The sequence below is a fragment of the Pituophis catenifer genome, unplaced genomic scaffold (assembly GCF_029215685.1).
Source record: "Pituophis catenifer annectens isolate HBS135680 unplaced genomic scaffold, rPitCat1.0.hap2 SCAF_8, whole genome shotgun sequence".
Classification (NCBI taxonomy): domain Eukaryota; kingdom Metazoa; phylum Chordata; class Lepidosauria; order Squamata; family Colubridae; genus Pituophis; species Pituophis catenifer.
The window spans coordinates 83,905,176-83,923,750 of record NW_027256888.1 but is presented as its reverse complement, the minus strand read 5'-3'; the positions used below and the strand labels follow the sequence as shown (position 1 = coordinate 83,923,750).

Sequence of the window (18,575 nt, the reverse complement as noted above, 5' to 3'; positions counted from 1 at the left end):
AATTGTGCCACGCGCCAAGATCTCAAGTTTATATTTTAATCAGACATATGGTCCATATGTTATTTACAGTATTTTTGTCCTTATTGTTTACTATTTATTTGACTCTTTCCTCTTAATAACTTTAATGGTGTTAACCACGTATTTTTATGGGTAATTTTATGGGTAATTCCTGATCAGAATTTTGGTATAAAATGTTTTACAGTACTGTAAATGGTTAATGGTACATTAGAATATATTAGCCATGTAATATCTTCCATCTAATGATTAACTGTGATTTTTTTGATTGCCACGCCCATATTTATTGCTTTCATAGTAGTTTCTTTATTATGTTTTCTTAATTTTTTTAAAGTGCGCATTTGTATCAGTTTTGTTTTTTTCCTTTTTTTGCTGAAGTAATAATAATTTAAGCTTTTAAGGAAGCCCAGAGGTGAGGATGGCAGAGGCTTATATTTGACTTCCAGAAAGTTTTTTTCCCCTCATAAATTCAGATCAGTGACAGGCAGGGCTCTGAGACAGAGTGGGAAAAGTCCCTCGAGAGGGAGGGGAATTTCTTCAAAAGGCAGCATTCAGACGTAATTGTGGACAACAGTAACAAGAAAATACCCATGTGGGAAGCAGCAAAAAGGAAAAAAAAAATCTTCTTTTATTGATGAATATTCTTCAACTAGGCCTTAAATGATATTTTAGAGCCAACACTTCCTGTTTTGCTGATACATTCTGTGAAGGGGCTCTAAGCAGAGACGGGGGTTGTGTTACTGCTGCTGGCCTTGCAAAGCTTCCAGGTTGTGTCAGCCCACTCGGAGGGGGCGTCAGGTACGAGAGACTCCCCGGTTCAGAGGCAGGGGCTTCACCTGGCGAGGAGGATCAGAGGGCGGAAGTGGAGGTCAGGACTGACTGTCTGGAACGGGCGGCTCAGGCGACCCACCCACGGCTTCCACTTCCTCTCCTGCTTCTGCTGCTTGCTAGAAAGGGTGGGTGGGTTTCCCAGGAGAAAAGGTGGGATTTTTTTTGGACCCCTCCCAGTTTGTTACAAGGGTTCCATGGAAGCTGCTCCACAGCACTTCTCCATCTCTTCCATAAGGACATCTAGGGGGAAGATTCTGCATCAGCTCTTAAGAGCACCTGGAGGGGTTTATTTTTTTCTCTTCAAGAAGAACAGGAGGTGAATGAGACAGATGTGCAGGGAGGGAGGAGGAGGTCACCAGACAGCTGGATGTGTAGCAGAAGAGTCAGCAAAGCCGAGCTCTGGGTGAGATTAGAGCCATGGAAAGAAATACAAGTTGACAGATTTAAAATATAAATATTTCGGAGAGCGTTTTTCTAATCACTTTAAAACGTACTGTAAAAATAATTTAAATACTTCAGAAGCAAGCTGTCAAAGGGACTCAGCAGCTTCTTGAAGAAGGAGGTTCAGGGGATTGCAGAAAAGCTCAATCGGATTTGGGGTCTTTGCTGCAGGCAGGGGCAGAGAGCTGTCCCCGAGATGCTATTTTCACGAAAGGGTCTTGCGTGGAGATGAAGTTAAAGGGTGGGAAACACAAACTTCTTGAGACCTGATGAATTAAAGACGAATACTGTGGATCACTTCATCCAGACAACTCCATGCATTATAAAATTTTTTGAAAGAATTCAGTTGGGAAATGGTATTTTATGACAAAAATACACGATATGCTTTATTTCTAAGATCAGGGCCTGTACTCTGGGGTTTCCCCAGGGTGTCCATGCTGAGCTTCAAGGACGGCACCCCAAAGTCTGCAGGTCCATCCAAAGGAGCCAATTCAGTGGGGCAGAAGACCCGGCCAATTCCTCCAGAAGCCGAGAGTATTGCCCAGATTTATTCTTGGCGGAGTGGGACCCGTTGCCATGGCCAACTTGCTCCGGGACAATTCAAGGCGGGATAACTCACGAGAGGGACCAGTAGAACTGCAGCTGCCCCCACCCCCCAAAAGCCTCCAGGACTTCTAACTGGAGAAGGTCCAAACCCAAAGCAAGGCATGGCCCGTGGCCGTTCGCTGGTCCTTCTCTTGAATTGTCCCGTGGCGAGTCGGCCAGGGCGAGTTGTCCTAGACCAGGCAACTTGAAGACTTGTGGACTTCAACTCCCAGAATTCCTCAGCCAGCCATGGCAGTTGAAGTCCACAAGGCTTCAAGTGGCCGAGGCTGGAGACCCCTGTGCTAGAAGAGCCTGTTCTTGGGTGGTGGTGGTGGTGGGGTGGGAGAAGAGAAGCCCTTGGTCCCTGGGAGAAGCTTGACCCATTCTCTCCTTGGAAGGGAGCCCGAGAGGCCTTTGAGAGCTACTACCGGAAGCAGAGGAGAAAGCAGGCCCGGCTGGTTCTGCAGCCCCCCTCCAACATGGTAAGACCCCAAAGGGTTTGGGGGACAAGGGGGGGGGTCTCCCATGGGCTGGAATTCTTGGGTTCCCCCCCAGGTGTTTTAATCTTCTTCCCTCCCTTCCCCCCCTCTTTCTAGCACGAAACCCTCTCCGGCTACCGGAAGTATTTTAATCAGATTGTAGGGTAGGTATTCTTCTTTCCCCGTCTGCTCCCCCCAGGGCTCAGGGCTCAGGTCTGTGCGGCACGGGCAGTCCTCGCCTTATAGCCATCCACTTAATGACTGTTCCAAGGAACAACGACACTGACAAAACACTGACTGATGATCGTTTTTCACACTTACGACCGTTGTAGCCTCCCCACCGTCGCGTGATCAAAATTTAGACACTTAGCCACTTATTGACGGCCGCAGTGTCCTGGGGTCCTGTGCTCCCCTTTTGCGACCTTCTGACCAAAATGAATGGGGAAGCCAGATTCACTTAATGATGCTGTTACTAACCTAACAACTGCAGTGATTCACTTAACAACCGTGGCTTGAAAGGTCGTAAAATGGGACAAAACTGTTTCACTTAGCAACAGAAATTTTGCGTTTGATAGTGGTCGTGTGTCGAGGACTACCTGTAAGTAAAAGTTGTCAGACTTCTTTTAATCATTTTTGTTTTTTTCATCCGTTCCATCGTGTCTGATGCTTGGAGGCTGCCTGGATAAAACCCTGCAGTTTCCCTGGCAAGCTTTTTCAGGATTGGTTTGCCATTGCCTCCTTCCAAGGGCAGGTTGAAAGTGGCTGGCTTTGGGCCAAGCAGAACTAGAATTCACGGTCTCCTGGCTTCCAGTCGGATCCCTTAAACACAACCCCCAGCCGGCCCCTGTTCCTCTTACTAAGTAGAAGCCACTGCCCCTCATGCAAGGGTGACACCTGGGGATTGTGGAGACATCCGTGGTCGTGTCCTCAGCAGCCCTGGGGGAGGGGCTTGCCCTGTCTTCAGTGTCCTGGAAGCCCCCCCCCCCCCAATGACCTGCTGGGCTTTTTCTGGATCAGTTAGATGTGCTCCTCCCTCCTCCTCCTTGGCCTCCTCTCAGTCTGCCCTTCCTCCCCCCCAGTGGCAGCCCCCCAGTGAGGAAGCTGGGATGAAAAACTCTGGATCTGAATCTCCTGGCCGGCTCGGGAATTCTAGGAGTTGAAGTCCACAGGGCTTCAAAATTGGACACCCCTGCTGGACAAGCCCTTTCCCCAGGTCCAGTGAAGCCAGAGGTGGGCTGACCACATCAGCTCCAATTGGGCCTTCAGATCAGGATGGGCAGCCACCTGTCTGGAATGGCCTAGGCTAGGTCTCCTGCTTGAGCAGGGGGTTGGACTAGAAGGCCTCCCAGGTCCCTTTCTTGCTCGGTTCTGACTGGTGATTCTGAAGGGAGCCTCCAACGAGCTGTGACGACTCTCCTTTCCTCTTGTCAGCTTTTTCGTCATCGAGGATCACGTTCTGCACACAAGCCAGGGCTTGGTGGACAGAGCCTACATCGATGAGCTCTGGGATATGGCCCTCTCCAAGACCATCGCGGCCCTGCGGACGCATTCGGTGAGTAGCGGTTCCTGGGCCTTTGGCAGGCGAAGGAGGGGCCCCTGTTTTGGGAGGCGGCCTGGGGTTTCTGCACTCCACAAAACCCAAGTTGCTCTTTTGGCTGCCTTTGCCTGGAGCTCCATAAACCCTGGTTCAGTTGTGCTGCTTTGCAGCTCTTGATGTACATAGTCGTTTTTTTCATAACTTCTTTTTTAAATGGACCTGAACCTTATTTTGATCTGGACAGCAATGCTACTTTAGCACTGATGATGTTACTTTGTTGGGTCATGAAATGTCTGCAAGAAAATCCACACGATCAGAGAGCACCAAGGATCCCCCACAGCCCTCCTCCTCCTCCTCTTCTCCACACCCACATTCCCTTCTGGCACTGATGATGTTACGTAGTTTGGTAATGAAACATCTGTAAGCAAACCACCCAGCTCAGAGAGCACCAAGCAGCCCACCATGGTACCTTCCTTTGACAAGCTGATTTGAGCTAAGTTAATTTTTAGGTGGTTTTCTTTTTTTACGACAAATCACCCTGTGGAATTGCAAGTTCGAAATATGTGAGGGTTCCAGACTGCCTTCCTCTGAGCTCCTCAAAGCTCAGAGAAATGCAGCAAGTCAGCCCCTCCTTCTCCTTCTTCTGTCCTTCCTGTTTCAGTCCTATTGCTCAGACCCAGACCTGGTGTTGGACCTGAAAAATCTCATGGTGCTTTTTGCTGACACTCTCCAGGTAAGGAGCCTCCTTGTCTCCCCTCCCCCCCCCGCTCTGCCAGCCTCCTCAGTGCCCCTCCAGGCGTGGCCTGGGAATCAGACATCCCTTCCCCATGGAGGCCCAGAGCACTGGGCTAACTCCTCTAGAGTCCCCCACGGAAGGACCAGAGCCCCAAGGTCTGACTCACCTCCCACAGAATCCCCCCCACCACCATTTTTTGCTCTGAATCTCGATCCGGGGCTTCATCTGGAAGAAGTGGGGGGGGGGGGGGGCAGTGGGAAGTTTTCTCAGTGCAGCTCCTACAGCTAGTCCTCGACTTACAACTGCCCAGTCAACAACCTTTCTAAGTTTTTACAACAGCTCATTTAACCACTGCAGCCCCCAAAAGGTACTTACGACCTGCTTCTGAAATCCTGCCTCCGGGCTGCCTCCGCCTCCCTGCCTGGGGTCATCTGACCCCATTTGGGCCCTTGGCAATCACTGGCGGTGCCTGACGATCCTGTGGCCTCAACTTATGACTTTCTGGCCAGAAACTGGTGTCTACTTAATGACTGCTGCAAAAGTCATGAAATCGGGCATGGCCATGTGGTGGTCCGTTTAATGACTGCCGTGATGCAGAACCGTAATTCCGGGTTCAGTTATGGTCGTAAGCCAAGAACTTCACGTAAAGCTCTAGAGATGAAGCTTCTTCTGGATTTTCGTCCCATCAGAACCCACAGAGGGACCTTTCTAGACCAGAGGCTGGGAGTCCTGGTCAGAGCCCCCTCAGGGTTAGGGTCTCCCCATGCTGGGCAAGGGTCTGCCTTCCTCCCCTGAAGCCCCCCTGTTTCCCTGCCAGGCCTACGGCTTCCCTGTCAGCCAGCTCTTTGACCTGCTTTTGGAGATCCAGGACCAGTACAGGGAGACGCTGCTGAAGAAATGGGCAGGAGCCTTCAGGTAAGGCCTCTTTGGGTGGATTGGGCCCCTGGCTTCCTTGTGGCCAGGAGGAACGCAGATTTCAAGGCTGCACAAGGTAAGATCGAAGAGTAGAACGTAAAGGTGTAATTTAAAAATGAGAACGGACCCCGTAAACCACAAAAGTTAAGGCAGCACCGACGGATGACAAGAGAACCATCTCGGCCTGCTTTGAAACCCACCCGGCAAGGGCCCTCCATGATCTCCATCCTGGTCCCTTCTCTTCTTGGGATTCTGCCCCAGTTGATTTGAAGCCGGAAGCTGCAAAGATGGAAACGGTGGAAAAACGGCCCTAAGTCACATTTTTCAGTGCTGTTGTAACTTTGAACGGTCGCTAAACACACCGTTGTAAGTCAAGGACCACCTGAGTGCTCTTGCCGTTGCCATTGTGGGGAGCAGCTGTGGATCGTCCAGAGCAGGGCTCTCCAGCCGTGGCCACCTGAAGCCTGGCGGACCTCAACTCCCAGCAAAGCCGGCTGGGGAATCCTGGGAGTTGAAGTCCGCCAGGCTTAACGTCCAGAGGGAAGCCTCTCCTGCCCTTCAATGAGATGGAGCTCTTTTATTCTGCCTGGGCCTCTTTTCTCTTCCTCTTTTTTATGCCTGCCGCAATCGCTTTGGATGCCTTTTATATCTTATGACCATAGAATGGCACTGATGGATTTTTTTCAGTGCTTTCCTTTTGTTTAAAATATTTTTAAGTTTCAATATTTTTAACGGGTGTCCTTGAGAAACGGCGTCTCCTGTGGGTCTCCCAGACGGCTGTGCTCCGGTCTTACAAAGCAGGGAAAAGGTCTCCTGAGCAGGGTGTGTGTGTGTGAGTGTGTCTTTGTGTGTCTTATGCCTATATAGTCCTCAACTTACGACTACAATTGAGCCCAAAATTTATGTTGCTAAGTAAAACATTTGCTAAATGAGTTTTGCCCCATTTCACGACCGTTCTTACCACCGTTGTTAGACGAATCACTGCCGTTGTTAAGTGAATCTGGCTTCTCCATTGACTTTATCAGAAGGTTGCAAAAGGGACACCTTGACCGTCATAAATACGAGTTCAGTTGCCAAGCATCTGAATTTCGATCACATGATGCTGGGGATACTGCAACGGTCGTAAGTGTGAAAAACGGTCCTAAGTCACTTTTTTCAGTGCCGTTGTAACGCGAATGGTCACTGAATGAGCTGTTGTAAGTCGAGGACTCCCTGTATAGAAACCTATCCAACGGGCGGAAACGGTGTTTTGGCCGGCTGAGAAAGGTCCACCTGGGTTCTGTGCACAGGTGGAGTGAAAGCTCTTCTTTGTTTCACAGAAACATCCTGGAGTTGGATAATTACAGCCCCATCTCGGTGGCAGACGAAGAGCAGTACGAGAAACTGGTGGGGCAGTTTCCATTCCACGATGCGGAGCTGGAGAAGGTAAAGCCGTGAGGGAAGACGAGGGTTTCCTGGTGGCCTCCGCTCCCCCTGCAGGGCGTTTCTTCAGAGTCACTCGGGGTTGGCCCTGGGAGGGTGGTTTGGATGACCTCCGGCAGTGCTTCCAGCCTTAGCAGCCCTCAAAAGAGGAGAGCTTGGTGATCTGTGGGGGGGGGGCTCCTTTGGAGGGGCACGATGGTTAGCAGTCACGACAGCTCTGGAGGCTGGAGGTTGATGGCGATTCTCGGTCATCCTGGTAGGGGGGTCCAGAAGCTGCGTCACGGCAGCTGGACCCCTTTTCTGGTCGGGGGCTGATGGCCGCTCGGACTGTGTGGGTGCCTATCTTGCTGACCCCTTTCCCCTCCATTTTGCAGCAGCCGTTCCCCAGGAAGTTCCCCTTTTCCGAACTGGTGCCTCGGATCTACAACCAGATCAAGGAATTTATCTACGCCTGCCTGAAGTTCTCTGAAGACCTTCACCTGAGGTAGGAGGGGGGGGGGTCAGAAAGCCCCTGTCTTTCCCCTGGGCCTTCCTTGGGCTATTGCAGCCCCCCAGGAGGTCTCCTCCTCTTCTGCATCTCCTTGGGGGAGGGATGGATTCTTCCTGACGGTCTCTAGAGTGGGTGGAGATCAACGGATGTGTGTGTGTGAAATGTCAAATTTGTTACTACCAGTTCTGGGGGTGTGGCTTGGTGGGGGGGGGGGTAATGTGATTGGGTGGGCGTGGCCAACTTTTTTTAAAAAATTTTAAAAGCATTTTTTCTACAACCTCTTGGGCCAATCTCAGCTGAGTTGCCTGATCGTCAGAGGCTTTTTTTTTTTTTTTTTTGGCTTTTAAAAGCATTTTTTCGGCTGAAGAAAAAATGCTTTTAAAAGTAAAAAAAAGTCTCTGATGATCGCGTGGCTCAATTGGGCCTGGGGGGGGCAGGGATTTTTGCTACTGGTTCTCTGAACCACCCGCCGCCATTGCTACTGGATCGGGCAATCCGGTCTGAACCGGGAGCATTTCACCCCTGAGATCAGCCTTGCTCAATGTAGGGGAAAAAATAAACCTCAAAGGAAGAGTGGCTTAAGAGAAGCCACAGCGTCCCAGCTAAAGAACTGGAGTGATGGAGCAGGGGCTGCCAGCCTCACCTCTTCAAGGGCAGTGGAGCAGTGAGGACAGTTTTCCTTCATGGGGGGGATCTCCACATCTTCATCAGAACTTTGGGGGCATCACCCCTTAAAACAAGCCTGACAATATGGTGCCTGAAAACATCATGGTGCCCTTCCCCAGTGGAACCAATGGAAGCCCCCACTTAAACAAAATTGATTTGTTAATCATTAAGAATTGGGGCAACGGCTTCATGGCTGCAGCAATGGCACACCGGTAGCGTCTTCCTCCTGTGAGGAATGGAGGTTTTTGGGCACCCCATGAATAGGTTGCATGCCAGACTGACAATGGAGGCGAGCACCCAGTCCTCCCTCCTACCCACCCACCCCTTTTTTGAGCCTACAAGGCAGCCTTCACTCCCAGAGGCTGCCTGGACAAATCTACGCAGTCTTATCGGCAATATTTGGGGGAAATGTCCGCTGCTGCCCACAGATTTTGGTCAAATGTCAATGTAGAGGCTGGCATGGTCCGCCTTCCAGGGCAGAGCTGAGGGTGGAGCCCTTTGACTTCCTTTCTAAGAAGCAGTTATGGATTTGTGTGATGGTCTTTTCAGCTGGCAGAAATAGTGTCAGACCTGCCCCAGCCTGGACTGTTAGCAAAGAAGGACCCTCGACTCCATGATGGAGTGAAAGATGTACTTTTCTTAAAACCCAAGTGGATTACAGAACGCAAGCCCAGAACTAAGCATTCACACGCGGGTTTCCCCCAGTTAACTTTTATCCTGTCAGACCCATCCCTCTGGAAGGTACGATGAGTGGTATATTTTCTCCCCCCCCCCACATAGTCTGTGCCAGACTGGCACTAAGGTTTGCAAAGCTCAGTGCCAGATGGCAGTTCTGACAACTGGGAAGTGAGCAATGGTCAGTCAGGGATCCAATGGGTAACGCTGACCCCTCCCCAAAATCTGCATCCTTGGAGGTGGCCTCTGACTGATGCCCGGTCCTTGTTGGGAGAACACGAGACCGGCACTCTTCGTGCTAGAGCAGCACATCACTTCCCTGGCTGGTCGTCACATTTCTCTTTTGGTCTCAGGTGGAGAAAGAGGGCTCTTCCCTCAAACCCGCAAAGCCCCTTTGGGTCCAGTTGGCCTCTGGGCGACTTTGGGAAGGGCTCCCAGGGGCTTTCCTGGCACCCACCTTCTTGGCTTTCTTCTGGGGCGAGTTTTTGTTTTTTTTTTAATCTTGGTCCCCATCCAAGGACTAACCACCACGGACCCTCTTTAGCTGCTGTGAGGTCAGCCAAGGGCGGCCTGTGAGCCGGGCTCCTTTCTTTCGGGTTTAAATTAATTCCATGGGCTTCATCAAGATGTGGATTTAACGATTTCCCTTTTAGGTCACGTTCAGCTTTTCCAAACAAGCCCTGCAGCTCCCTGAGCCTCCTGAAGCATCCGAAGGGGCTGCTGCGAACAGCAATTCCCCCTCATAAGACAGTCAGGGCTGCCTTTGAAGGGGGGGGGGCGGTTGGGGCGGGCATTGGTGGGTGTTCATTATTGCAACACTTCCTGGCTGAATTCTCCATCTACCACATTGGTTTATTTTTTCTTTCAGGAATACTTAGAACAATTTCCAGCCTTCCTGTTATGAATAACCTTTTCCTGGTAAAATTGCTAGCATGATTTTTAAAACCCAAGAGTACAATTTGTCCTCAAATTTTGAGCCCAACATTTCTGTTGCTGAGCGAGACACTGGTTAAGGGAGCGTTGCCCCATTTTACGACCTTTCTTGCCACAGTTGTTAAGTGAATCGCTGCAGTTGTTACATTAGTAACCTGGTTGTTAAGTGAATCTGGCTTCCCCGTTAACTTTGCTTGTTGGAAGGTCGCAAAAGGATCATGTGACCTTGGGACGCTGCGACCATCATAAATATGAAACGGTTGCCTAGCATCCAAAGTTTAATCCCTGACCCTGGGGATGATGCTACAGGTATCCTAGAAGTAAGTGTGGAAAAGGATCATAAGTCACTTTTTTTAGTGCCGTTGTAACTAAATAGATTGTACTGTTCAAAATCATTGAAAACATGAAATGAAAAAAGGACAAAAGGAGCCGGTTATTTCTACATCCTTTTTCTATCTATCTATCTTCCTATTTGTGGGCTCCTATCGATGGGACCCTGAGCTGAGCTTCTGGCCATTGCCAAGATCTGAGGGTCTCCCTCTGAGCCGCCCGTCTCAAGAAAGGCCCGGCTTCCCATCTTCGGCAATCACCGTTTCCCAGCCTCGGGGAAGAGCTTTCCAGCTGGATTTGCTCTGGTTGAAGTCACCCCCAAATACGGGTTTTCTTTGCCCTTAGCAACTGGTCAGCCAGTCAGCCAGTCAGTCTCTCCGTCAGCCAACTGATCCGTGATTCTGTCTGCCTTTCAGCTCCACGGAGGTGGATGACATGATTCGGAAATCGACCAATTTGTTGTTGACCCGGACTCTGAGCAGCTGCTTGCAGAGCGTCATTCGCAGGAAGAACGTCGGCCTGGCCGAGGCAAGGACTCCTTTCTGGGTTGGGAGAGATTGGAGGGGTTTGGCCCCGTCACTGCTCAGGGCCTCGTGGTAGAGACTTGGAGCCTCCTCTCGAAGGGAGGAAGGAGGCAGAAAAAGGAAGCACAAAGAGTTTACAGGTCTCCTCTGAATTGTCTGTGAGACGCCTTCTCCAGATTTTCCTCCAGCACCAGGAAGCGTTTCTCAACTTCGACCATTTTAAGATTGCAGGCTGGGGAATTCTGGGATTTGAAGTCCACTCATCTTAAAATGGCCGAAGCCGAGAGCATGAATCAGCCAGACTTAGATCCAACTCGGGTCCATGTTCGCCTACTTGGTTTCCTTGAGGCCCCCCTTGTCCAGTCTTGTCTAGTAGCCTGAAGGTGTTTCAGTGTGTGTTGTAGGCCAGGGGTCCCTGACTGCTGCCGGTTCGCATCCGGTTGGGAACCAGGCCGTGCAAGTGGCAGGCATGTGTGCGAAGCTTCATCTGCTCATGTGCAGGATCTAGGTTGTGCAGGAGAAACACCCCCCCCCCCATCACCACTGCCACCCGGCTGCCAGTCCATGGAGCCATAAATGCTGGGGAACTGCTGTTGTAGATCATTGTATACTTCTCATCTCTGCCACAGCTGAGACATAGCCAGGAAGGAGGAACAGTGGGAGCCGTAACACAGCCATGTGTTTGAGGGTCCCCGTTCTCCAGCTTGATATTTTAGAGAGGAGCCACTGGACACAAAGGGTTTGCAGTGACATCTAGTCACACCGATCATTTCTGGAATTGTGGCACTGGCGTATGGTCTTTTAGAGAAAGCATAATTGGTGACATTCAATTTATGAGGTGGCAAAAAGAATCCGTGGCCCAACTGGGAAGTAGGGAAATCCCCAGCTTCTCTTTGCTGTCCTTGAAAAACCCAGGGCCGCCTCTGTTGAGGGGGGCAGGATGGAAAATCCCCTCCCCACACATTAATTACAGCCAAGGTGTCTGCGGATTTTCTGACACTGCTGGAGAGTGAGAGGAGCTGTCACTCAAGCTCCTGCCCCTGTTGAAGTCTTGGCCGAGGGCGTCAGGTCCATTCTTGTGCTTTTTGCAACCGGTTTGTCTTGAATAGGATCGAAGGCGTAATGAGACATGTTACAGTGAAGGCGGAAAATTCCTCGGAGGTTTTATTCTCCCTCCAGCAGAAGCCCCGTGAAAAGGCTCACTCAGAGAGCTTAGTCCCAAGAGGCAACTGGACTTTCTGGTTTTTTCTTTTGAAGAGGTTTTGCGTCTTATCCAAGAAGCTTCTTCAGCTCTGACCGGATGGTGTGGAACGGAAGGATTGATATTCCTTGCAGACAGCTGGTCATTGGAATCCTTTTTTGAAGGCCCTTGAAGCACCTGGAGGTTTACCTGTGTCCTCAGGGTCACTTGAGTGGTGCCAATAGTTCCTGTAGTCTGCCATTTTTTCCTCTGGAAATCCATTCCTCCTCCCACACCATTCCAAGGGTCTGCATCCCAAATTGTATAGCTGAAAGTCTATAGAGATTCTCCGTCATCCAGGTCATGGTTGCCCCAAAGGTGCTATTACCAAGAGGCAACTGGACTTTCTTGTTTTTTCTTTTCTTTAAATCTCCAAGTGGTTCAACGGCCCTCTAAAAGGATGCAGATTATCAGCTGTCTGCAAGGAATATAAATCCTTCACATTCCCCACCATCCAGTCAGAGCTGAAGAAGCTTCTTGGATGAGAAGTGAAACCTCTTCAAAACAAAAAACAGTCCAGTTGCCTCCTGAAAAAGCACCTTTGGGACAGCCATGACCTGGATGGCAGAGAATCTCTACAGTCGTTCAGAGAGCTTAGAAACATTTTGGCTAGAGGCCACCTCTGAAGAGCAGTGCACCTCTTGCCTGTTGCCCTGACTTCCTCCAGCCCACCTTTGGCTGATGGTTTTAACCATGTGTGTTGCTCCTGCAGCTGGTCCAGATAATTATCAACACTACACATTTGGAAAGATCCTGTCGATTCCTGGAAGAATTCATCACCAACATCACCAACGTTCTTCCAGAAACCGTCCACACTACGAAGCTTTATGGAACGGCCACTTTCAAGGTGAGCCTGAGCTTTGGCCTCCTCTCTCTCCTAGGCCTACCGGACTTCCTGCCTGTGATCAGTCAACACCACCGAGCCATTGCTCTGCGCTCCTCATCCAAACATGGAAAGCAGCCAGGAGACAGGCAGGCAGGCAGGCGGTTTTTGTTTTTTTTTAAATTTTGATTTATATGCCGCCCTTCTCCGGAGACTCAGGGCGGCTTACAATGCGTTTGAAGAATGATTTGTGGGAAGGCCATCTGGAGATTACGGGGACATTTTGCAGAAACAAATGGAGGAAAAAATGGAGTCTCTGCTCCTCCTGTGTTGGGTTGGTGATCGCGGAAGCCAGTCAACAAAGGGGTTCAGAAGTGTGCAAGTGCAGAGAAGGAAAGCGGCTCCCCACTGATGTGCAAGGAAGTAGTTACATTCTCGGGAACAAAAAGTTTGCATTCTAGGTATGTTCAATGCAGTGCAATATTTACATTGTCCTGCTTTACTGGGAATCTATGGGCATAGGATGGACGGACGTAAACAGTTAGTGTAGTGTAGTGTAGTGTAGTGTAGTGTAGTGTAGTGTAGTGTAGTGTAGTGTAGTGTAGTGTAGTGTAGAGTAGAGTAGAGTAGAGTAGAGTAGAGTAGAGTAGAGTAGAGTAGAGTAGAACAGAATATAGAATAGAATAAAACAGAACAGAATATTTGGCAAAGTGTTCTTAGCCATGCATGGAATTTGTCTCCTGTGCAGAACCTCTGAGTGGACATGGAAAGCAGCAGAATCCTCATGCCAATAAGAGGGGGAAGTAAGGAGGATGAGAGGAAGTCATAGTGCTGCAGCCCTTCCTTGTGGGTGAAGAGACCGAGACCTTAGGCAGCCCTTTTGGGGATTGGGAGCATGTTTCTTACTGCCTCTGTTCCCATAGATTAGCCCCCACCCCCCACCCCTTGTGCAGTTATGAGGCTCTCATGTCCTTGCGTACCGTAGAGTTCCGGCTATCCTTGGGGAGATGGTTATTGCAGGAGCTGCTTGAAGTGTAGATAAAGTGGCATGAAGAGGATTGGTCTAACAACGGGGGCCATGAGCACGCCTTGTCCACTATCCCCCCTCCAGAGCAGGATTTGGGGTGCCACCATGATCTCTCTGCTGAACTGGCCCTTCTCCACAGGACAGCCGCCACGCTGCAGAGGAGGAGATCTACACTAACCTGAACCAAAAGATTGACCAGTTCTTGCAACTTGCAGATTATGACTGGATGGCCGCGGAAGCCCCTCCCAAGGCCAGTGACTACCTGGTGGACCTCATTGCTTTCTTGCGCAGCACCTTTGCTGTCTTCACACATCTGCCTGTAAGTCTGGCTCGGGAGGAGAGGGCTGGGGGCAGAAGGGGGTCGGCAGGACCTCCGGGCCAGTTAGAAGGTCAAGCTGAAGCTTCAGCTTTTCCTTCCACCCCGCTTTCCTTCGGTTGTCCATCAGTCCTCGATTGCCCAGAGGCTTTGGAGGAAACCAAGGCCAGCCTCCTTTCTCCTATCCTCTGGGTCAGAAAGGGGTGGGGGTGGGGTGGGAGATCGGTGGGATTGACCTGAAAAAACCTCCGGATGCACCTCAGGATGGGAGATCACGGGTTTTTGTGCAGTTCTGATCGGCCAATAATTGTGAAGCCACGCACATCCCCGCTGAGTGTGGCCCAGGTGAAGGGATCTTGGCAGGGGCAGGATCCAGTCCCCAGTGGGTGCCAGACACAGAAGTTCCTGGATGGATCAGAGTGACCATTTTCAGACGGCCCGATGGAGGATCTGCCCGGCTTCTGATCCTTCCTGGGCTTTCATTACCGGAGCCGAGCGGAGCAGTGAATACGCCAGGTTGGAGTGCCGGTGGCGATAACTGCCTTAGGAAAGAGGGAGGGAGGGAGAAAAAGAGAGAGACAGAGAGCTTTCATTCATGGCGGTTGACTGTTGTTTTAATTTCATGTCAGACAAGTTAATGTAAATCTCCCTGACGGATCCGTAGCCAGCACACGGGGTTGTTGACTTTACGCTGTGGGAGATGGAAGGTTATGTCAACACCTCTGGCGGGCCTGTCAGCTCCACAAAGCACGGAAGTTTTTTATTTGTTGGGGAAAGGGGTGTTTTTCTGTTTGCCTTTTCGGCTTCCTTTAATCCTCCAAGGAGGCTTGTATCTCGATAACCTCTGTGGCAGGGTAAGCGGGAGGTCAGGAGGGCCTGGAAGGGGAAGGGATCTTTCAGCGGCCGTCATCGCCTCCTTCTCCCTTGCGCCCCTTGGCCCTTCCCCCTGCCTCTCCTCCTGTTTACTCTGGGCCAGATGGCCAGCCCCAATTTCGGTGGCTCCAAGGACACGTGGCCATCCCAGTGGCCCGTTGCACAGAAAGCCGCTGACCTTTTCATGCTACTCGGTCCGGCAGGAGGCTGATTTTTGCTTTCAAGGACTGGTGTGCTTCTAAGAAGCATCGGAAGCCCAAGGCAGTGGTGGTGGGGGGCTGCTGTCTGTGGTGGGGGGCAAAGAGGCTGTCCTCCTGGGCCATGAGAGCCCCTCCCATGTCTTTCCTGGCTGCGCCCTTCCCGGGTCTGGTCCTGCTGGGTTCAGCTTAAGAGAGGGAGCCCCCCCCCCAAGAGAGGAGTCCCAGGATGGAAAATGATTGACAGATACAAGCAACACTGGAGGTGCTCAGTATTAATACCTCTCCTCCCCCAATTACAGAGGGGATACAGAAACAGGGAGGAAGGGCTTAGCTCAAGGGGCAGGGTCCCTGGCAGCACTACCTGGCAGGGCTGGAAGAGAATCGCTGGAGAGTCAGGGCCACATCGGGAGGACGCTCAGGAAAAGCCGCAGAGCAGAGCTGGAGCCATCCTGGGATCTGGCAGCTGCAAAGGCCCAGACTCAGAGCTGCTTCTTGCGCATCCTGGAAGGACCCCCGGGGTGTGTGTGTTAAGCAGGAGGGTCTTCCAAGCAGTCTCAGCTGAGTTGAGCTGGCCCCAACGCCTCCTGTCTTGGAGGTCCCTTTGCTGGGGAACGCCTCCGTCCAGGATTCCCGGTGGGTCTCTGGTCTTCCACATCTACCTGCGGCTGCTGGTTAGGGGGCATCTGAGAGCAGAGCAGGCTGGAGGAGGAGAGCTGCCCTAGAAGAAGGAGGGTCGAGCTGGAGGCATCTGGCAGTTTTCCTCCAGGGATGCAGAAGGGGGAGGCTGAGCCATTTTTAGGGCTGCTCCTGAGGTCCAACTGCACACAGGTGGGATGGCTGAGTAGGGGCTGCTCTCACCTGTGGAGAGGCGGGTGGTGGGATCTGTTCTTATGGAAGCTCTCCTTCCTAGCCAGAAGGTGGCATTCTTGCCCAGGCCCTTCCTTTCTCGCTTCCTCCAGCAGATCAGTTTTAGGTGCTCCCCCTTCCCGCCCCAGGAAGATGAGAGGCCTCTAAGCGTACAGCAACCCGGATGTTTTAATAGCCCCACTGAGAAGAAGGTGGCTGAGTCCCAGGCTGCCCCAGAGCAGAGCTTTCCCACTAAGCTTCTTGAAGCAATGAGGTTCCCCTGCTTCTGAAGGCCACTTCTCCATGCAACCAGCGTGCCACATTACGTGGGCCTTTTCCTTTGCTGGAGCCTTCAAGCAGAAATGGTGCGGTCAGCTGTCAGAGATGCTGTGGTAGTTTTTGGGCTGGCTAGATAACATCTAAGATGCCTTCAAACTTGGGCCTGGGATTCCATCTCTGGCCTGATCTGCCTACAGCTGAAGAAGGCTCTTTTGTCAGATAGAACCTCGAGGGCCTCCTTACTTGGCCTCAGTGAAACCTCCTTGGTCTGAGAACAGGCTCTTTTGGCCCTGGCCAGCCCAGTCCTGGGAATGGCTCCTGAGCCTGTGGCTGTCGGAAGGACCGGGGCAGGGGTGAGCTCCAGCAGAGCCTCCAGACAAGCTCTTGAGAAGCTGCTCGTCCTCTCCAGTCGATGCAAAGCAAGCCACGGAGCAAGACCTTGGGTCCTTGAGTGGGTCTACCCGTTGCTGTTGTGGCTTGGTTTGCCTTTGTGGTTTTTTGTGCGACTAGATCGGAAACAAAGTGCATCTTGGTCATCTTGTTCTCCCGAAGTGGCCAGCGAAGAGTCATTGGATGGCCGCTTGTACCATTGCTGGACGCGAAGCCTCCTCTCCAGCCACAAGCTCTTCTTCCCCGTGGAACCCTCTGCTTGGCTTCCACTCGCCTGAAGGGGGGCGGCGGGTGGAGACCTTGAGGTCTATGCCTGCCTGCCTGCCTGCCTGCTTGGGGCCACCAGCTCTGCTCCAGCCCTCGGTGGGAAGGGCTGATGATAGAATCAAGCCTTGGAAGAGGCTTGAGAGCTTGGCTTCCATAGCTCCAGAAAAGGGGAATTCTTATCTGACAGCCTCTTCCTGTGGCTAACGGCTCATATTGTCCAGAAGTTCCTCCCGATCGATCAGTCGCCGGCCTGAACCTGATTCCTTGTTGCAGCAGTTGAGATCCTGCCTCTGGGGCATTTTTCTTCTTCCGTCCAGGCATGCCGGATTCTGGGACACTGCCTGGACAATCCCTGAAGGTTTCCTGGCAAGGCTTTTGAGCAGGGAGAGAATGTGAGCGGCCCAGGCAGGACTGCCGGTTTCTAGCCTGGTCCCTTCACCACAACACAAAACCTGGCTCTGCCTGGAGGGCCCCATGAGGAAGGGTTAACTCTGGGGGCTCCTGAGGCTGCCGGGGGGCGGGGGGGGGGAGGCTGTCGGCCTCCTTTGTGGGAGCATGATATTCCCTGGGTTTTTCTCTCCTACCTGAGCAGCCTGCTGCCTCCTCCAGCACAAAGCAGTGGCCAGCAAGGGACACGCCTAGGAGGCACGTGGTCTAGTTCCCACGGAATCCCCTTGTGCTGCCTGGCTTCTGCCGTGAATTGTGCACCAGCCGCGTCACTGCTGGAGGGCTTCTTCCACTGCATGGAATTAAACATTGCTGGACGCGTGTCGGGGGATTTCTTTTGATGTTCTTTCAGCTAATTCTGTGTTTTAATCACCACCAATAAAAGTAATAATCGAATGGTTTTATATTAAAGCCATGGTGGCGCAGTGGTTAGAATGCAGTATTGCAGACTAATTCTGCCGACTGCCAGCAGTTCAATTCTGACCGACTCAGGGTTGACTCAGCCCTCTACCCTTCTGAGGTGGGTAAAATGAGGACCCAGATTGTTGAGGGGGGTGGAATATGCTGACTCTGTGAACTGCTTAGAAGAAGGCTGGAGAGCACTGCGAAGCGCTATGCAAGTCCAAGGGCTACTGCGACGGCTATACGGATTCCTCGGTGCCTTCTGACTGAGTTTGGTGGTCTGTTTGCAGGCATTTCATGATCCAAGCGTGTACCATCATCAAGTGTTTACGTACAATAGTTTGCCCTGCCAGTGTGGGTAGTGGGGGTGTGTGTGGTTTCCCCCCTTGGTAGTTTTTTTGATTAGGGTATTGTTTTCGGCTTGATTGTTTGTCTTGTGTTAAGCCCTGCTTATCTGGGTGTGGGCCACTGGAGAGGATGTGTTCTGGTCTTTTACTTTCCCCCTTAGCATTTTTCCATTGTTTCTTTTGAATGGGGGGCAAATCTGCTTTATTTCTATGCACGTGTAGTGGGCTGATGTGTCTGAATGCCAAGCCTCCAGGGATTCCCTAGCATTTTTGGATTTGGCTTGGTCTAGGATGCTCACAGCTCCTCGTTTGAAACTATGGTTGACTTTGTGTCCCGAGATTAAGGATTTTCATTGTGCAGGATCCCATCTGGGTCCAGAGGTTTTGCCTTCCGAGCTTTTGGACTCGGGCTGGAGCCCAGGGAGCCTCTCTCTGGCAGAGCGGCAGCTCCATTGTGCCTTTTAACCGCCAGCTGGTCTTCATGGGTGTGTTCTACTGTCTTCCGCCTGCGTGTCCTGCATTGTGGCTGTTACATCCTT

At 51.5% G+C, this 18,575-nt stretch overlaps 1 protein-coding gene across 1 annotated transcript in view; it reads left to right on the top strand.

Moving 5' to 3' along the window:
- EXOC6B (exocyst complex component 6B) overlaps positions 1–18,575 on the top strand; it is a 145,502-nt gene that overhangs the window by 73,080 nt on the left and 53,847 nt on the right. The window contains exons 8-17 of the mRNA XM_070949200.1: positions 2,271–2,354; positions 2,469–2,515; positions 3,783–3,903; positions 4,550–4,621; positions 5,442–5,539; positions 6,859–6,964; positions 7,336–7,445; positions 10,472–10,583; positions 12,532–12,666; positions 13,809–13,988. Coding sequence (XP_070805301.1) covers positions 2,271–2,354; positions 2,469–2,515; positions 3,783–3,903; positions 4,550–4,621; positions 5,442–5,539; positions 6,859–6,964; positions 7,336–7,445; positions 10,472–10,583; positions 12,532–12,666; positions 13,809–13,988 — 1,065 coding nt within the window. The remainder of the gene's footprint in view (positions 1–2,270; positions 2,355–2,468; positions 2,516–3,782; positions 3,904–4,549; positions 4,622–5,441; positions 5,540–6,858; positions 6,965–7,335; positions 7,446–10,471; positions 10,584–12,531; positions 12,667–13,808; positions 13,989–18,575) is intronic.